The sequence below is a fragment of the Euleptes europaea genome, chromosome 10 (assembly GCF_029931775.1).
Source record: "Euleptes europaea isolate rEulEur1 chromosome 10, rEulEur1.hap1, whole genome shotgun sequence".
Classification (NCBI taxonomy): domain Eukaryota; kingdom Metazoa; phylum Chordata; class Lepidosauria; order Squamata; family Sphaerodactylidae; genus Euleptes; species Euleptes europaea.
The window spans coordinates 19,905,853-19,924,051 of NC_079321.1; the positions used below are offsets into that span (position 1 = coordinate 19,905,853).

Genomic DNA, 18,199 nt, shown 5'->3' on the forward strand with positions numbered 1-18,199 from the left:
TGCAAAGGTGTCAGACTATTCTTTGAGGAGAGTAATAGGGAAACAAGGTAGGAACTCAAATAAGAATTTATACAGGTGTAGCTACTCTGCACCACACTACCTGATTAATTTTAAGAAGCAGCAAAAACGGGCCCACTTTAACTTGGAACAGAACATTTCTACCTTGTATTAGGGAGGATTAAGAGTACAGAATCACAGCAAGAAGATATAAAAATTATTTTAAAGTCAACATGTGAATGCTTCTCTCAGTGCCTGGGAAAGAACCTTCTCGTCATCCTCTGTGCAATTATACAGGAATAAGTTCTACCAATTCTAGTGATGTTTACTTCCAAACTAAGTAAGGTTTGCAAGTGCCTAAGGTTGCAGCCTTATGTTTAAACAATTAAAGTGGTTAAAGTACTGCAGTGTAATCTATTCTGTACTAATCCCTCTAGAGAACTCCCCTGCGACGATGGGTTAGTCTGTCAATAGCAGTTTAAAAGAGCAAGAGTCCAGCAGCACCTTAAAGACTAACAAAATTTCTGGCAGGGTATGAGCTTTCCTGAGCCACAGCTCACTTCTTCAGAAAGCTCATATCCTGCCAGAAATTTTGTTAGTCTTTAAGGTGCTATTATGTATGGGTGCGAAAGCTGGACATTGAAGAAAGCTGGTAGATTCCTTTGAAATGTGGCATTGGAGGAGAGTGTTGTGGATACCGTGGACTGCCAAAAAAACAAATCAGTGGGTTATAGATCAAGTCAAGCCTGAACGGATCCTAGAAACTAAAATGACTAAACTGAGGCTGTCATACTTTGGTCACATTATGAAAAGGCAAGAGTCACTGGAAAAGACCGTCATGCTAGGAAAAGTTGAGGGCAGCAGGAAAAGAGGCAGACCCAACAAGAGAGGAATGAACTCAATAAAGGAAGCCACAGCCCTCAGTTTGCAAGATCTGAGCAAGGGGTCAAAGACAGGGCATTTTGGAAGACAAAGCTTCACAGGGTCGCCATGAGTCAGAAGCGACTTGACGGCACTTAACACACACACAAGGTGCTACTGGACTCTTGCTCTTTTCTACTGTGTGTGTGTTAAGTGCCGTCAAGTCGCTTCCGACTCATGGCGACCCTATGAATGAAAGTCCTCCAAAAAGTCCTATCTTTGACAGCCCTGCTCAGATCCTGCAAATTGAAGGCTGTGGCTTCCTTTATTGAGTCAATCCATCTCTTGTTGGGTCTTCCTCTTTTCCTGCTGCCCTCAACTTTTCCTAGCACGACTGTCTTTTCCAGTGACTCTTGTCGTCTCATGACGTGACCAAAATATGACAGCCTCAGTTTAATCATTTTAGCTTCTAGGGTCAGTTCAGGCTTGATTTGATCTATAACCCAGTGATTTGTTTTTTTGGCCGTCCACGGAATCCGTAACACTCTCCTCCGACACCACATTTCAAAGGAATCTATTTTCTTCCTACCAGCTTTCATTGCGGGGAGGGGAATATTCCAGCCCCTCCCATTGTTAGTCACACTACACCCCCCCCCCAGGCTCAATTCTTCCCCAAAGTCAGGCCCTCCGCAGCCCTTCCTTCACACTCAGCGTCCCAAAGCCCCTGGTAACAACTTTTAAGAGGTCGACACCCCACAAATGGCAACACACACACACACACACATTAGCCAGGGCAGCTTTTCCATACAGAATCTCGCATGACCTTGACCCAAAAAAGCAAGTAGTAGAAAAGGGCAAGAGTCCAGTAGCACCTTAAAGACTAACAAGAATATTTTCTGGCAGGGTAGGAGCTTTCGTGAGCCACAGCTCACTTCTTCACTTCACTTCTTTTGTGTGGCTCACGAAAGCTCCTACCCTGCCAGAAAATATTCTTGTTAGTCTTTAAGGTGCTACTGGACTCTTGCCCTTTTCTACTACTGATGCTTGTCTGAAGTCACTCTCCTCTACTTAAAGACAGATGGATTCACATTCTAGCTGTACCTGAAGAAGGGAGCTGTGGCTCACGAAAGCTCCTACCCTGCCAGAAAATATTTTTGTTAGTCTTTAAGGTGCTACTGGACTCTGGCTCTTTTCTACTACTGCAGACAGACTAACACCAAATTACCAAATTGTGAATTACCAAAAAAAGCGAGTTTCACTCCAGCAAGCTTCCCTGGGGGTGGAGGGGAACGCAGGGCGGTGGGTGGACAGCTGGGTCCCCGAGGGTGGCCAAGACGCCCCAAGGATGGAAAGGGGGAAGGAAGGCGCCGACTTATCCCAGAGCCTCCGCGCTCCTACGAGGAGTTAAGCGTGTGTATCTCTCCGGATCCAGACGGGGGGGGGGAAGAGAGTGAGGAAGGAAGGAGCGGGAGAGAGAGAAAACGCCGCTTCAGCAGGAAAACTCCTCCTCCTCCTCCTCCTCCTCCCGACTACCCGCCGGCCAAACTCCGCTCTTCCCCCGACTTTACTCACCGGCGCGGCGTCGTCAAGGGCCTCCCGCGCAGCTGCCCCTAACTACGCGCAGCCCCCCGAGCGGCCGGTGAGAGCCGGGCGCGGCCCCTCGCCGCTTCATGCTGGCTTCGCCGTGGAGGAGGCCCCACCCGAGCCCGTTTCGCACCTGGTTCCCATCACCTGCGAAAGGAGGGCGGCGGCGAGCGAGCGAGCGAGCCAACGGTTTCCATTCGGAAACTTGGAGCCCCCGTTGCCAGGGCAACCGAGGGCGGGTCAAAGGTGGCCATTATGCAGGAAGCCGGCGGGCTGGGCCCGGGGCCTCGAGCTCGGCGGGGTGGGGGGTTCTGATGGCGGGATTAGGCGAGCCCCTCCTGTAATGCCTGAAATCATTATATGCTATGGGAAATGTATTGGAAATGTATTCTTTGATTTGAAATATATTCTTTGTACTCAATAAAGTCTGAAGCTATCGTATTTTGGTCACGTCATGAGAGACGACAAGAGTCACTGGAAAAGACCGTCATGCTAGGAAAAGTGGAGGGCAGCAGGGAAAGAGGAAGACCCAACAAGAGGGGGATGGACTCAATAAAAGCAGCCACAGCCTTCAATTTGCAAGATCTAAGCAGGGCTGTCAAAGATAGGACATTTTGGAGGACTTTCATTCATAGGGTCGCCCTGAGCCGGAAGCAACTTGACGGCACTTAACACACCCACACTCAATAAAGTATATCTGCACTCATGAACATGCCACACTCAGCGTATTAGAGGTGGCTTGTATAGTTACACCAAGCACTTGCATATGTTACAGGCCTCAAGTATAAGAGGCCCACTGTGGCTCCTTAGTTAGAAGCTAATTAAAGAACCCATAGAAGGCCTTAGTATGCTTGCACAAGCTGGTTTTCCAGAGATAAGAACCAGCTAGGAACCCTTGGCAGCTGCCAGGGTCCAAGATAAGAAGAAATGCAGTAATTTAGGATCAAATAGAAAAGACTGGGAAGGGCAGCCATGAAGGAGCTAGAAAATATTTTGAAGTGTAAGGATGTGCCACTGGCCACCAAGACTAGATTAATGCATGCCATCGTATTCCCTATTACTATGTATGGGTGTGAAAGCTGGACAGTGAAGAAAGCTGATAGGAAGAAAATAGATTCCTTTGAAATGTGGTGTTGGAGGAGAGTGTTGCAGATTCCGTGGACTGCCAAAAAAACAAATCAGTGGGTTATAGATCAAATCAAGCCTGAACTGACCCTAGAAGCTAAAATGATTAAACTGAGGCTGTCATATTTTGGTCACGTCATGAGACGACAAGAGTCACTGGAAAAGACAGTCATGCTAGGAAAAGTTGAGGGCAGCAGGAAAAGAGGAAGACCCAACAAGAGATGGAAGGACTCAATAAAGGAAGCCACGGCCCTCAATTTGCAAGATCTAAGCAGGGCTGTCAAAGATAGGACATTTTGGAGGACTTTCATTCATAGGGTCGCCATGAGTTGGAAGCGACTTGACGGCACTTAACACACACAGAGAAAAGCACCTGACCATGAGGGTCTTCACTGCTCATTAGTGAGAATGAGATCACCATTTCTATGTAACGCCTCCGAATCTCTAATAGGGTATTCAAATCCTTAAATGTCTATTATTGGTTCTATGTATTGACGCCATGTATTTCGTCTTTTGTACCTCCCATTACCAAAGATTACATCCGTGCTTGCACTCCTTTGATGTTTGTGTGAATTGTCCTGCGCATTTGGGCCATTTTCACCCGGTGTGTATATTGGGCCTAATAAACAAACTGCTTTGAACTATCAACCTCCTACTGTGTTATTGTCATTGGGAATTGATCCAATAATACAGGCATATCACTCCCCCCCCCTCGCTAGCAGTGTGGGCCTACGTCTTCGTGGTTTTATGTCCCCCGGGGTCGGGTTTCCTCAGAGGACTTTCAACCACATCGCAAGCCTGCGGTTTGCAACGTTCTTGCCAACTGGTCGGGGGGGGGGGAGGATACGGCCTAGCCCACTCTCGACAGGAAGAAAAGCGGCTTATTTGAAATGTGTTGGAGGATCCCGTGGACCTGGGGTTGCCAGCCTCCAGGTGCTCTATATTTACAGTATGTGGTAATATACCCACCAGCATCACATATTACCAACAACACATGTATTTATTTCTTTTACACATAGAATTTATGAACAAAGACACATTCTCAGCACTTCCTATAAAAGGTAAGTATAATAGTATTGCATCATAATCAATTTGTCCTTTATGATGTATTTCTTTTTCTTTTGCAGCAGGTGATTAGTTGAAGGAGAAAACGATCGTTTCAAGGCACAGGGGCCGATTCTTCTTCAGTTCTTCCTATATGATACAATAAATAAAGCTCTCTGATAATCATAAATATCTTACAAATTATTCTATATCAAAACTGCAATACATAACAATTCAAACACAAACAGTATATACAATTTCCATCATGTACTTACAATCATACGTCCTATGCAATTTATTTCTCATCATCCAAAGTTTCAGGTTTCAATTGAATAACCATTTATGGATATGATGTACAATAAGTCCCCACACAGGGTAAGTAACAGGAATCAGTCCACTCTGGTAACGATCCCAATGGCGTTATTACAAAAGTGCAAGCTAGTTACCTAAATAGCTCTCCGGTGTTTGCTCCCTGATACAGCTGATGTACATTGCCTACGAGCCAGGTTCTTAAAGTGCCAGTACACATTTACAGAAAACAAGACAAATCGTTCTCCAAGTTTAAGCCATGAGGAGCCATGGTATTTAAAACATGTATAAAGTATGCTTCCTTGCGTCTAAGGATTCTTTCATTATCATTCCTGTTAAATCTATTGCCTTGCAGACGCCAAATTACAAAAAATCTTAGCTCATTCTCATTATGTTTCAATTTTAAAAAATGGTCGACAACCGGGGCTGTAGTTAGTCCTGCCCTAATTCTAGATTTGTGCTCTAGGATCCGTGTTTTTATTGGCCTTATGCTAGATCCAACATAAATCAATTGACAGGGGCAAATGAGGCAATAAATACAATATTTTGTATTGCAATTAGAAAATGAGCGTAATGTAAACTTGAAATCTGAATCTGTTCTTTTGAACTCCTTCACCTCCAATGCCAAATTACAAGCGAGGCATTGATGACACTTGTAATGTCCCACAACAGATTGTCTTTTAGTTTCCCTGTATATGTCAGAATGAACCAGTCTATCTTTCAACGAGTTAGTTTTTTTAAAACCTATTTTAGGAGGTGCTGCACATCCGGGAATATCGGACAATAAATGCCAATGTTTCTTGACAATCCCTGCAATCTGTGCCGATAGATGACTATGCTGTAAAGCGAAGGCTAAAGGTTTCACCCCTTCTCCATCCTTGCGATTCCTGTAAATTATGGTATCCCGGTCCACATTATTTGCCTTCCATCTGGCTTTTTGGATGACTTTACTGGGATACCCCCTATCCTTCAAAGCAGTTTCTAGAGCTGCTGCATGCTGCTGATAGTCCGGTGGGCGGGTATTGTTGCGTTTAATGCGCAAAAATTGTCCGTAGGGTAAATTCTCTCTCATATGCCTGGGATGAAAGGATTGAAAATGTAAAAGAGCATTCCTGTCCGTATCTTTTCTATACAGAGTCACTGCCAGTTCATTATTGTCCTTATATACCATTGTGTCCAGATAGGGGATATGCTCCCTGTCCGATTTCCCAGTGAATTGGATACTAGCGCAGCTATTTAACCAATCTAAAAATGCATCAAATTTTATGTCAGGGGAAAATAAGAATAAAAGATCATCTATATACCGTCTGTACCCCCACACCTGCTTTTTAAAGGGGTGGTTGCCATAAATATATTTTCTCTCGAAATCAATCATGAAAATATTGGCGACGGTCGGGGCAACGGGGGACCCCATCGCAATACCCCCAGTTTGCAAATACAATTGCTTATCAAATCTAAAGAAATTGTTGCCGAACACAATGTCAACAAGAGAAATTAAGAACTTTGTGGATGGTGTGGGATCTATTCGGGACTCTAGTAAGGATACAATAATATGCCGAGTATCATTTAAAGGAACATTCGTGTACAAAGACACGACATCTACGGTGGCCAGAATGCAGTCCCCTGGTAACTGAATGTTCTCAATGTACCTGATGAAATCGGTAGTGTCCTTTATAAAGGATTCAGTATCTACGGCAAATTGCCTAAGATGAAAATCTAAATATTGCGCAACCGGTTCCAGAACACTCTGTGATGCTGATACTATGGGTCTTCCAGGTGGAATCCGCCCGGGTTTATGTATTTTTGGTAACGTGTAAAGTACCGGCATTCTCGGATATTTATTGTTTAGGAATTCAGCTGTAATGTTGTCAATGTCACCCTCCTGTAAAGCCTCCTGTATTGCTTTATTTATCATATTAGAAACCATGCTAGTTGGATCTTTTCCAATTTTCTGATAGTATTCACTGTGTCCCAACTGTCTCATAATTTCCTCCACATAGTCTTTTTTGTCCTGTAGGACTATAGCTCCGCCTTTGTCTGCGGGATGTATAATCAAATTATTATCAGTCTCAAGTCCCTCAAGTGCAGTCCTCTCAACACTAGTTAAATTCTGATACTTAGGAATGTGTTTTTCTTCCAGCCTCTCAATGTCTCTACCCACCGCCGTCTGAAAGGCGGTTATCATGGGGTTACTCGTATTGGGAATAAATCTTGATTTGGGGCGAAAGGGAGTCATAAGAGCATTTTGGTTTTTGAAATGATCTTTTATTTTCACAAGTCTGAGCATTTTAAACATGTCCACTCGGGTTTGAAAGGAGGAATAGTTTGGTGTCGGCACAAAGTTTAAACCATAACTCAGGACTCTTTCCTCAATGGAAGTCAAGGTCCTAGAAGATAAGTTGACTACTAATTGATCTTTTTGCGATACGGGCGCTTCTCGAAAAAACGAGTTTGCCCATCTCGCGATCTCAATCCATAGCTCGAACCCGAGCTGGTCATGGAGTCACTATTGGAGTCACCCTCACTAAGCTGTTCATCTTTCCTATATGGTCTCTGTCTATTTTGTCTGTTCCTCCCATTTCTTCCTGTTTTTGGATTGAAACTTTCCTCCGAGTAGTACCATGGATATACTCTCTTGTTAGCATAATCATCTTTATCTCTTCTAAATTTTTTTGCCTTGAACTCCTTAATTTCCTCTGCAAATTTGTTAATTTCTGATTCCAATTTTTCCATTTGTTTTTTATAATTATCTGAACTGACTTCTTTTTCCATATTAGTTCTCATTTTCTGTATATCAACTTTGATATTAGCTGCTTCCTTCTTAGCCTGTTCGATAATGAGCAGCATTAAGTCTACCGAACAACAGTTCAGTATTGCAATCCATTTATCCTTGAATTCCTTATTGCCCCTAAACAATGTAGGGATCTTGTTCATCCTGAGCCCTCTAGGGATGATATTCGCACGGATATAATCAGAGAGCACAGCAGCGTGTAACTCTGTGCGAGTAAGCTTTTTGTGGGCATAAACAAGTGCTGATACATCAACTTCATCTTTATCAACATTAAGGTCACATATACTAGGTAAGTCTTGCAAAATGCGATCACGTTCCGCCACAGTAAAAGAAAACGTATCCATGAAATTAGCCATAGTGCCACACAATAGTGGAAACAAATAAGACACCTCTATACACCTATCTTAAGATGAGAAATTCAGTATAGGAATAGCTGTAACTAATGCCAACAGTTTTGAGGCTATATATTTACAGTATGTGGTAATATACCCACCAGCATCACATATTACCAACAACACATGTATTTATTTCTTTTACACATAGAATTTATGAACAAAGACACATTCTCAGCACTTCCTATAAAAGGTAAGTATAATAGTATTGCATCATAATCAATTTGTCCTTTATGATGTATTTCTTTTTCTTTTGCAGCAGGTGATTAGTTGAAGGAGAAAACGATCGTTTCAAGGCACAGGGGCCGATTCTTCTTCAGTTCTTCCTATATGATACAATAAATAAAGCTCTCTGATAATCATAAATATCTTACAAATTATTCTATATCAAAACTGCAATACATAACAATTCAAACACAAACAGTATATACAATTTCCATCATGTACTTACAATCATACGTCCTATGCAATTTATTTCTCATCATCCAAAGTTTCAGGTTTCAATTGAATAACCATTTATGGATATGATGTACAATAAGTCCCCACACAGGGTAAGTAACAGGAATCAGTCCACTCTGGTAACGATCCCAATGGCGTTATTACAAAAGTGCAAGCTAGTTACCTAAATAGCTCTCCGGTGTTTGCTCCCTGATACAGCTGATGTACATTGCCTACGAGCCAGGTTCTTAAAGTGCCAGTACACATTTACAGAAAACAAGACAAATCGTTCTCCAAGTTTAAGCCATGAGGAGCCATGGTATTTAAAACATGTATAAAGTATGCTTCCTTGCGTCTAAGGATTCTTTCATTATCATTCCTGTTAAATCTATTGCTTTGCAGACGCCAAATTACAAAAAATCTTAGCTCATTCTCATTATGTTTCAATTTTAAAAAATGGTCGACAACCGGGGCTGTAGTTAGTCCTGCCCTAATTCTAGATTTGTGCTCTAGGATCCGTGTTTTTATTGGCCTTATGCTAGATCCAACATAAATCAATTGACAGGGGCAAATGAGGCAATAAATACAATATTTTGTATTGCAATTAGAAAATGAGCGTAATGTAAACTTGAAATCTGAATCTGTTCTTTTGAACTCCTTCACCTCCAATGCCAAATTACAAGCGAGGCATTGATGACACTTGTAATGTCCCACAACAGATTGTCTTTTAGTTTCCCTGTATATGTCAGAATGAACCAGTCTATCTTTCAACGAGTTAGTTTTTTTAAAACCTATTTTAGGAGGTGCTGCACATCCGGGAATATCGGACAATAAATGCCAATGTTTCTTGACAATCCCTGCAATCTGTGCCGATAGATGACTATGCTGTAAAGCGAAGGCTAAAGGTTTCACCCCTTCTCCATCCTTGCGATTCCTGTAAATTATGGTATCCCGGTCCACATTATTTGCCTTCCATCTGGCTTTTTGGATGACAACCACCCCTTTAAAAAGCAGGTGTGGGGGTACAGACGGTATATAGATGATCTTTTATTCTTATTTTCCCCTGACATAATATTTGATGCATTTTTAGATTGGTTAAATAGCTGCGCTAGTATCCAATTCACTGGGAAATCGGACAGGGAGCATATCCCCTATCTGGACACAATGGTATATAAGGACAATAATGAACTGGCAGTGACTCTGTATAGAAAAGATACGGACAGGAATGCTCTTTTACATTTTCAATCCTTTCATCCCAGGCATATGAGAGAGAATTTACCCTACGGACAATTTTTGCGCATTAAACGCAACAATACCCGCCCACCGGACTATCAGCAGCATGCAGCAGCTCTAGAAACTGCTTTGAAGGATAGGGGGTATCCCAGTAAAGTCATCCAAAAAGCCAGATGGAAGGCAAATAATGTGGACCGGGATACCATAATTTACAGGAATCGCAAGGATGGAGAAGGGGTGAAACCTTTAGCCTTCGCTTTACAGCATAGTCATCTATCGGCACAGATTGCAGGGATTGTCAAGAAACATTGGCATTTATTGTCCGATATTCCCGGATGTGCAGCACCTCCTAAAATAGGTTTTAAAAAAACTAACTCGTTGAAAGATAGACTGGTTCATTCTGACATATACAGGGAAACTAAAAGACAATCTGTTGTGGGACATTACAAGTGTCATCAATGCCTCGCTTGTAATTTGGCATTGGAGGTGAAGGAGTTCAAAAGAACAGATTCAGATTTCAAGTTTACATTACGCTCATTTTCTAATTGCAATACAAAATATTGTATTTATTGCCTCATTTGCCCCTGTCAATTGATTTATGTTGGATCTAGCATAAGGCCAATAAAAACACGGATCCTAGAGCACAAATCTAGAATTAGGGCAGGACTAACTACAGCCCCGGTTGTCGACCATTTTTTAAAATTGAAACATAATGAGAATGAGCTAAGATTTTTTGTAATTTGGCGTCTGCAAGGCAATAGATTTAACAGGAATGATAATGAAAGAATCCTTAGACGCAAGGAAGCATACTTTATACATGTTTTAAATACCATGGCTCCTCATGGCTTAAACTTGGAGAACGATTTGTCTTGTTTTCTGTAAATGTGTACTGGCACTTTAAGAACCTGGCTCGTAGGCAATGTACATCAGCTGTATCAGGGAGCAAACACCGGAGAGCTATTTAGGTAACTAGCTTGCACTTTTGTAATAACGCCATTGGGATCGTTACCAGAGTGGACTGATTCCTGTTACTTACCCTGTGTGGGGACTTATTGTACATCATATCCATAAATGGTTATTCAATTGAAACCTGAAACTTTGGATGATGAGAAATAAATTGCATAGGACGTATGATTGTAAGTACATGATGGAAATTGTATATACTGTTTGTGTTTGAATTGTTATGTATTGCAGTTTTGATATAGAATAATTTGTAAGATATTTATGATTATCAGAGAGCTTTATTTATTGTATCATATAGGAAGAACTGAAGAAGAATCGGCCCCTGTGCCTTGAAACGATCGTTTTCTCCTTCAACTAATCACCTGCTGCAAAAGAAAAAGAAATACATCATAAAGGACAAATTGATTATGATGCAATACTATTATACTTACCTTTTATAGGAAGTGCTGAGAATGTGTCTTTGTTCATAAATTCTATGTGTAAAAGAAATAAATACATGTGTTGTTGGTAATATGTGATGCTGGTGGGTATATTACTACATACTGTAAATATATAGCCTCAAAACTGTTGGCATTAGTTACAGCTATTCCTATACTGAATTTCTCATCTTAAGATAGGTGTATAGAGGTGTCTTATTTGTTTCCACTATTGTGTGGCACTATGGCTAATTTCATGGATACGTTTTCTTTTACTGTGGCGGAACGTGATCGCATTTTGCAAGACTTACCTAGTATATGTGACCTTAATGTTGATAAAGATGAAGTTGATGTATCAGCACTTGTTTATGCCCACAAAAAGCTTACTCGCACAGAGTTACACGCTGCTGTGCTCTCTGATTATATCCGTGCGAATATCATCCCTAGAGGGCTCAGGATGAACAAGATCCCTACATTGTTTAGGGGCAATAAGGAATTCAAGGATAAATGGATTGCAATACTGAACTGTTGTTCGGTAGACTTAATGCTGCTCATTATCGAACAGGCTAAGAAGGAAGCAGCTAATATCAAAGTTGATATACAGAAAATGAGAACTAATATGGAAAAAGAAGTCAGTTCAGATAATTATAAAAAACAAATGGAAAAATTGGAATCAGAAATTAACAAATTTGCAGAGGAAATTAAGGAGTTCAAGGCAAAAAAATTTAGAAGAGATAAAGATGATTATGCTAACAAGAGAGTATATCCATGGTACTACTCGGAGGAAAGTTTCAATCCAAAAACAGGAAGAAATGGGAGGAACAGACAAAATAGACAGAGACCATATAGGAAAGATGAACAGCTTAGTGAGGGTGACTCCAATAGTGACTCCATGACCAGCTCGGGTTCGAGCTATGGATTGAGATCGCGAGATGGGCAAACTCGTTTTTTCGAGAAGCGCCCGTATCGCAAAAAGATCAATTAGTAGTCAACTTATCTTCTAGGACCTTGACTTCCATTGAGGAAAGAGTCCTGAGTTATGGTTTAAACTTTGTGCCGACACCAAACTATTCCTCCTTTCAAACCCGAGTGGACATGTTTAAAATGCTCAGACTTGTGAAAATAAAAGATCATTTCAAAAACCAAAATGCTCTTATGACTCCCTTTCGCCCCAAATCAAGATTTATTCCCAATACGAGTAACCCCATGATAACCGCCTTTCAGACGGCGGTGGGTAGAGACATTGAGAGGCTGGAAGAAAAACACATTCCTAAGTATCAGAATTTAACTAGTGTTGAGAGGACTGCACTTGAGGGACTTGAGACTGATAATAATTTGATTATACATCCCGCAGACAAAGGCGGAGCTATAGTCCTACAGGACAAAAAAGACTATGTGGAGGAAATTATGAGACAGTTGGGACACAGTGAATACTATCAGAAAATTGGAAAAGATCCAACTAGCATGGTTTCTAATATGATAAATAAAGCAATACAGGAGGCTTTACAGGAGGGTGACATTGACAACATTACAGCTGAATTCCTAAACAATAAATATCCGAGAATGCCGGTACTTTACACGTTACCAAAAATACATAAACCCGGGCGGATTCCACCTGGAAGACCCATAGTATCAGCATCACAGAGTGTTCTGGAACCGGTTGCGCAATATTTAGATTTTCATCTTAGGCAATTTGCCGTAGATACTGAATCCTTTATAAAGGACACTACCGATTTCATCAGGTACATTGAGAACATTCAGTTACCAGGGGACTGCATTCTGGCCACCGTAGATGTCGTGTCTTTGTACACGAATGTTCCTTTAAATGATACTCGGCATATTATTGTATCCTTACTAGAGTCCCGAATAGATCCCACACCATCCACAAAGTTCTTAATTTCTCTTGTTGACATTGTGTTCGGCAACAATTTCTTTAGATTTGATAAGCAATTGTATTTGCAAACTGGGGGTATTGCGATGGGGTCCCCCGTTGCCCCGACCGTCGCCAATATTTTCATGATTGATTTCGAGAGAAAATATATTTATGGCAACCACCCCTTTAAAAAGCAGGTGTGGGGGTACAGACGGTATATAGATGATCTTTTATTCTTATTTTCCCCTGACATAAAATTTGATGCATTTTTAGATTGGTTAAATAGCTGCGCTAGTATCCAATTCACTGGGAAATCGGACAGGGAGCATATCCCCTATCTGGACACAATGGTATATAAGGACAATAATGAACTGGCAGTGACTCTGTATAGAAAAGATACGGACAGGAATGCTCTTTTACATTTTCAATCCTTTCATCCCAGGCATATGAGAGAGAATTTACCCTACGGACAATTTTTGCGCATTAAACGCAACAATACCCGCCCACCGGACTATCAGCAGCATGCAGCAGCTCTAGAAACTGCTTTGAAGGATAGGGGGTATCCCAGTAAAGTCATCCAAAAAGCCAGATGGAAGGCAAATAATGTGGACCGGGATACCATAATTTACAGGAATCGCAAGGATGGAGAAGGGGTGAAACCTTTAGCCTTCGCTTTACAGCATAGTCATCTATCGGCACAGATTGCAGGGATTGTCAAGAAACATTGGCATTTATTGTCCGATATTCCCGGATGTGCAGCACCTCCTAAAATAGGTTTTAAAAAAACTAACTCGTTGAAAGATAGACTGGTTCATTCTGACATATACAGGGAAACTAAAAGACAATCTGTTGTGGGACATTACAAGTGTCATCAATGCCTCGCTTGTAATTTGGCATTGGAGGTGAAGGAGTTCAAAAGAACAGATTCAGATTTCAAGTTTACATTACGCTCATTTTCTAATTGCAATACAAAATATTGTATTTATTGCCTCATTTGCCCCTGTCAATTGATTTATGTTGGATCTAGCATAAGGCCAATAAAAACACGGATCCTAGAGCACAAATCTAGAATTAGGGCAGGACTAACTACAGCCCCGGTTGTCGACCATTTTTTAAAATTGAAACATAATGAGAATGAGCTAAGATTTTTTGTAATTTGGCGTCTGCAAGGCAATAGATTTAACAGGAATGATAATGAAAGAATCCTTAGACGCAAGGAAGCATACTTTATACATGTTTTAAATACCATGGCTCCTCATGGCTTAAACTTGGAGAACGATTTGTCTTGTTTTCTGTAAATGTGTACTGGCACTTTAAGAACCTGGCTCGTAGGCAATGTACATCAGCTGTATCAGGGAGCAAACACCGGAGAGCTATTTAGGTAACTAGCTTGCACTTTTGTAATAACGCCATTGGGATCGTTACCAGAGTGGACTGATTCCTGTTACTTACCCTGTGTGGGGACTTATTGTACATCATATCCATAAATGGTTATTCAATTGAAACCTGAAACTTTGGATGATGAGAAATAAATTGCATAGGACGTATGATTGTAAGTACATGATGGAAATTGTATATACTGTTTGTGTTTGAATTGTTATGTATTGCAGTTTTGATATAGAATAATTTGTAAGATATTTATGATTATCAGAGAGCTTTATTTATTGTATCATATAGGAAGAACTGAAGAAGAATCGGCCCCTGTGCCTTGAAACGATCGTTTTCTCCTTCAACTAATCACCTGCTGCAAAAGAAAAAGAAATACATCATAAAGGACAAATTGATTATGATGCAATACTATTATACTTACCTTTTATAGGAAGTGCTGAGAATGTGTCTTTGTTCATAAATTCTATGTGTAAAAGAAATAAATACATGTGTTGTTGGTAATATGTGATGCTGGTGGGTATATTACCACATACTGTAAATATATAGCCTCAAAACTGTTGGCATTAGTTACAGCTATTCCTATACTGAATTTCTCATCTTAAGATAGGTGTATAGAGGTGTCTTATTTGTTTCCAGCCTCCAGGTGCTAGCTGGAGATCTCCTGCAGCAACTACGGATCTCCAGCCGACAGAGATCAGTTCACCTGGAGAAAATGGCCGCTTTGGCAATTGGACTCTATGGCACTGAAGTCCCTCCCCTCCCCAAACCCTGCCCTCTTCAGGCTCCGCCCCAAAAACCTCCCACCGGTTGTGAAGAGGGACCTGGCAACCCTATGTGGACCGCAAAAAAAGAAAAATAGGTGGGTTCTGGATCAAATCAAGCCTGAACTCCCCCTTCAAGCTAAAGTGACTAAACTGAGGATATCTGTCATGAGTCAGCCTGCAGAGACCTCCTCTGACGAAGAGGGACATCCTGAGGCAGAAGTCCCACAGGAACAACCACAGGGCCTACAGCCTGCCAGAGTGGAGGATCAGCCAAGGTCAGGAGATGACTCACCATGTTTGCAGCCAGCCAGCTCAAGGACTCCAGTTGGACCTGACACCTTGCAACATGCAGTGTCTCCAGAGGCCTCGCCAGGGCCACTGGAGCAGAGAAGAAAACAGGTCCGTCTGGCAATGCAGCAGAGATGGCAAAGTGCTAGGCTGAAGGCTTTACAGAGGAACCTCCCCAGTAGCAGTGATGAGGAAGAGCAGGGCTGAAGCACCACCTGTGAACTCAGCCTCATCAGCATCAGCTGGCTGCTACAGCAGCAGGGGAAGGGATTTAAGCCATCAGTTAGGCTTGGCTGTTGTGCAAGCAACTTGTCACCAACCTCCTTGTGTACCTGCTTTGTTTACCTGCTATCCTTTGGATTCCTGGTATCCTGACTTCTTGGACTGGCTCTGACTAACGCTTTGGACTTCCCTTGCCTGTATTGATATCACGGACTCTGCCTTCACTGTGAATGACCTTGAACTGTTCCCCAGACTACGCTTACAGCCCTCGCTCCTCGCCTGTACCACGACAATATCATACTGTGGTCATATTATGTGAAGACAATAGGGTTAAGAACATAAGAAAGGCCCTGCTGGATCAGACCAAGGCCCATCAAGTCCAGCAGTCTGTTCACACAGTGGCCAACCGAGTGCCTCTAGGAAGCCACAAACAACCTCCAGGTACTAACTGGAGATTTCCTGCTATTACAGCTGATCTCCAGCCAATAGAGATAATCGGTTCACCTGGAGAAAATGGTCACTTTGGCCATTGGACTCTATGGCATTGAAGCCCCTCCCCAAACCCTGCCCTCCTCAGGCTCCACCCCCAAACTCTCCAGGTATTTCCCAACCCGGAGCTGGCGAACCTATCCTAGATTCAGTTTCTTTATGAATGTTTTTTATTAGGCTGAAAGCTGTAGGTTAGGCTGAGGGGTGACTGTCCCCATCACCCAAGTGAACTTCCATAGCAGAGTGGGAATCTGAACCTTGGTCTCCCAGATTTTAATTTGAAAGTCTAATCACTAATTCATGCAACGATCCTGCTGTACTGGCTGAGCTACCTCATTATAATTTTGTAGTCAGACAAGTATGAATATTTTAAATAAAATAATATTTAAGACCTGTCATGAGAGACAAACACAGGATTCCTACTGAGTCCTAAGCAGATAGCATCGAGCTTGATACTATTTGGGATCAATGATAATTTATAACACCTTATTATACCTTACCCAATGGAATGAGTTAACTGAGACTGGCTTGCCCAGTTTCTTACTTCTCCCCAAAGTTGTTTTTTCTGCTTTTTATTTACATCATTTATACCCAATGGGGACCCAAGGTGGCTTACATAATTCTCCTTTCCTCCATTTTATCCTCACAACAACAAGCCTATGAGGTAGGTTAGGCTGAGTGTGTGTGACTGGCCCAAGGTCACTCAACAAGTTTCTATGGGAGAGAGGGTGTTTGAACCTGGGTCTCCCAGATGCTAATCTGACACTCTAACCACTAAACCATAATGGTTCTCCAGAAAATAAATATAAAAAAATACATGAAATAAAAGTGTTCTGTTCTGGAAAAACTCAAAAGATTTTGCTTCCTAGTGTCATACAGTCTAGTTCTTTAAGTACAGGTAGAGTATCCCTTATCTGGATATCTCATATCTGGACTAATCCGAAAACCGGATGCTTCAAGCTGGCACGCAGGCAGATCTGGGCTTTTAATGCTTCCTCTCACCTACAAAAATAAAATACAGTGTACACTGCATCATAGATGGAGACTGAAAGCCTGCCATTGTTAGTTTGTTTGTTGTTGCTCTTGTGTAATAGCTGATACAGGTATTCTGGTGAGATAGTTACACCTTTGCTTTCTGATGGTCCAGGGTGTAAAATATTGTTTAAAATTACATTCAAGCTATTTGTATAAAATGTATATAAAACATAAATGAATTTGGGTCGCATCCCCAAGATATCTCATTGTGTGTGTTAAGTGCCGTCAAGTCGCTTCCGACTCATGGCAACCCTATGAATCAATGTCCTCCAAAATGTCCTATCTTTGACAGCCTTGCTCCGGTCTTGCAAATTGAGGGCTGTGACTTCCTTGATTGAGTCAATCCATCTCTTGTTGTGTCTTCCTCTTTTCCTGCTGCCCTCAACTTTTCCAAGCATGACTGTCTTTTCCAGTGACTCTTGTCTTCTCATAATTGGCCAAAATACGATAGCCTCAGTTTAGACATTTTTTCTAGGGTCAGTTCAGGCTTGATTTGATCTATAACCCACTGATTTGTTTTTTTGGCAGTCCATGGTATATGTAACACTCTCCTCCAACACCACATTTCAAAGGAGTCAGCTTTCACACCCATACATAGTAATAGGGAATATGATGGCATGAATTAACCTAATCTTGGTGGCCAGTGACACATCCTTAACACTTCAGAATCTTTTCTAGCTCCTTCATGGCTGCCCTCCCCAGTCTCAATCTCCTTCTGATTTCTTGGCTGCAGTCTCCCTTTTGGTTGATGATGGAGCCAAGGAATAGAAAGTCTGCAATAATTTCGTATATGCAAAAACTCCGAAACATTCCAACATACGGAAAGATCCAAAATATGGACCACTTCTGGTCCCAAGCAGTCCAGATAAGGGATAACCTGTACTCTTCTGGGAGAAAGGAAAAAAGAAAACCTTGCATCGTTTTTTTTAGTGGTGTTCTTTAGAACTTTGTGATCAGAATGGGCTGTAAAAGGAGGTTTGTAAAGC

At 41.7% G+C, this 18,199-nt stretch overlaps 1 protein-coding gene across 1 annotated transcript in view; it reads right to left on the reverse strand.

Moving 5' to 3' along the window:
• The window catches only part of LOC130483966 (phosphatidylinositol 3,4,5-trisphosphate 3-phosphatase TPTE2-like), a 41,815-nt gene extending 39,119 nt beyond the window's left edge, over window positions 1-2,696 (reverse strand). The window contains exon 1 of the mRNA XM_056856881.1: window positions 2,590-2,696. Within this exon, the coding sequence (XP_056712859.1) occupies window positions 2,590-2,696 (107 nt within the window). The remainder of the gene's footprint in view (window positions 1-2,589) is intronic.
• Window positions 2,697-18,199: the final 15,503 nt, after the last annotated feature.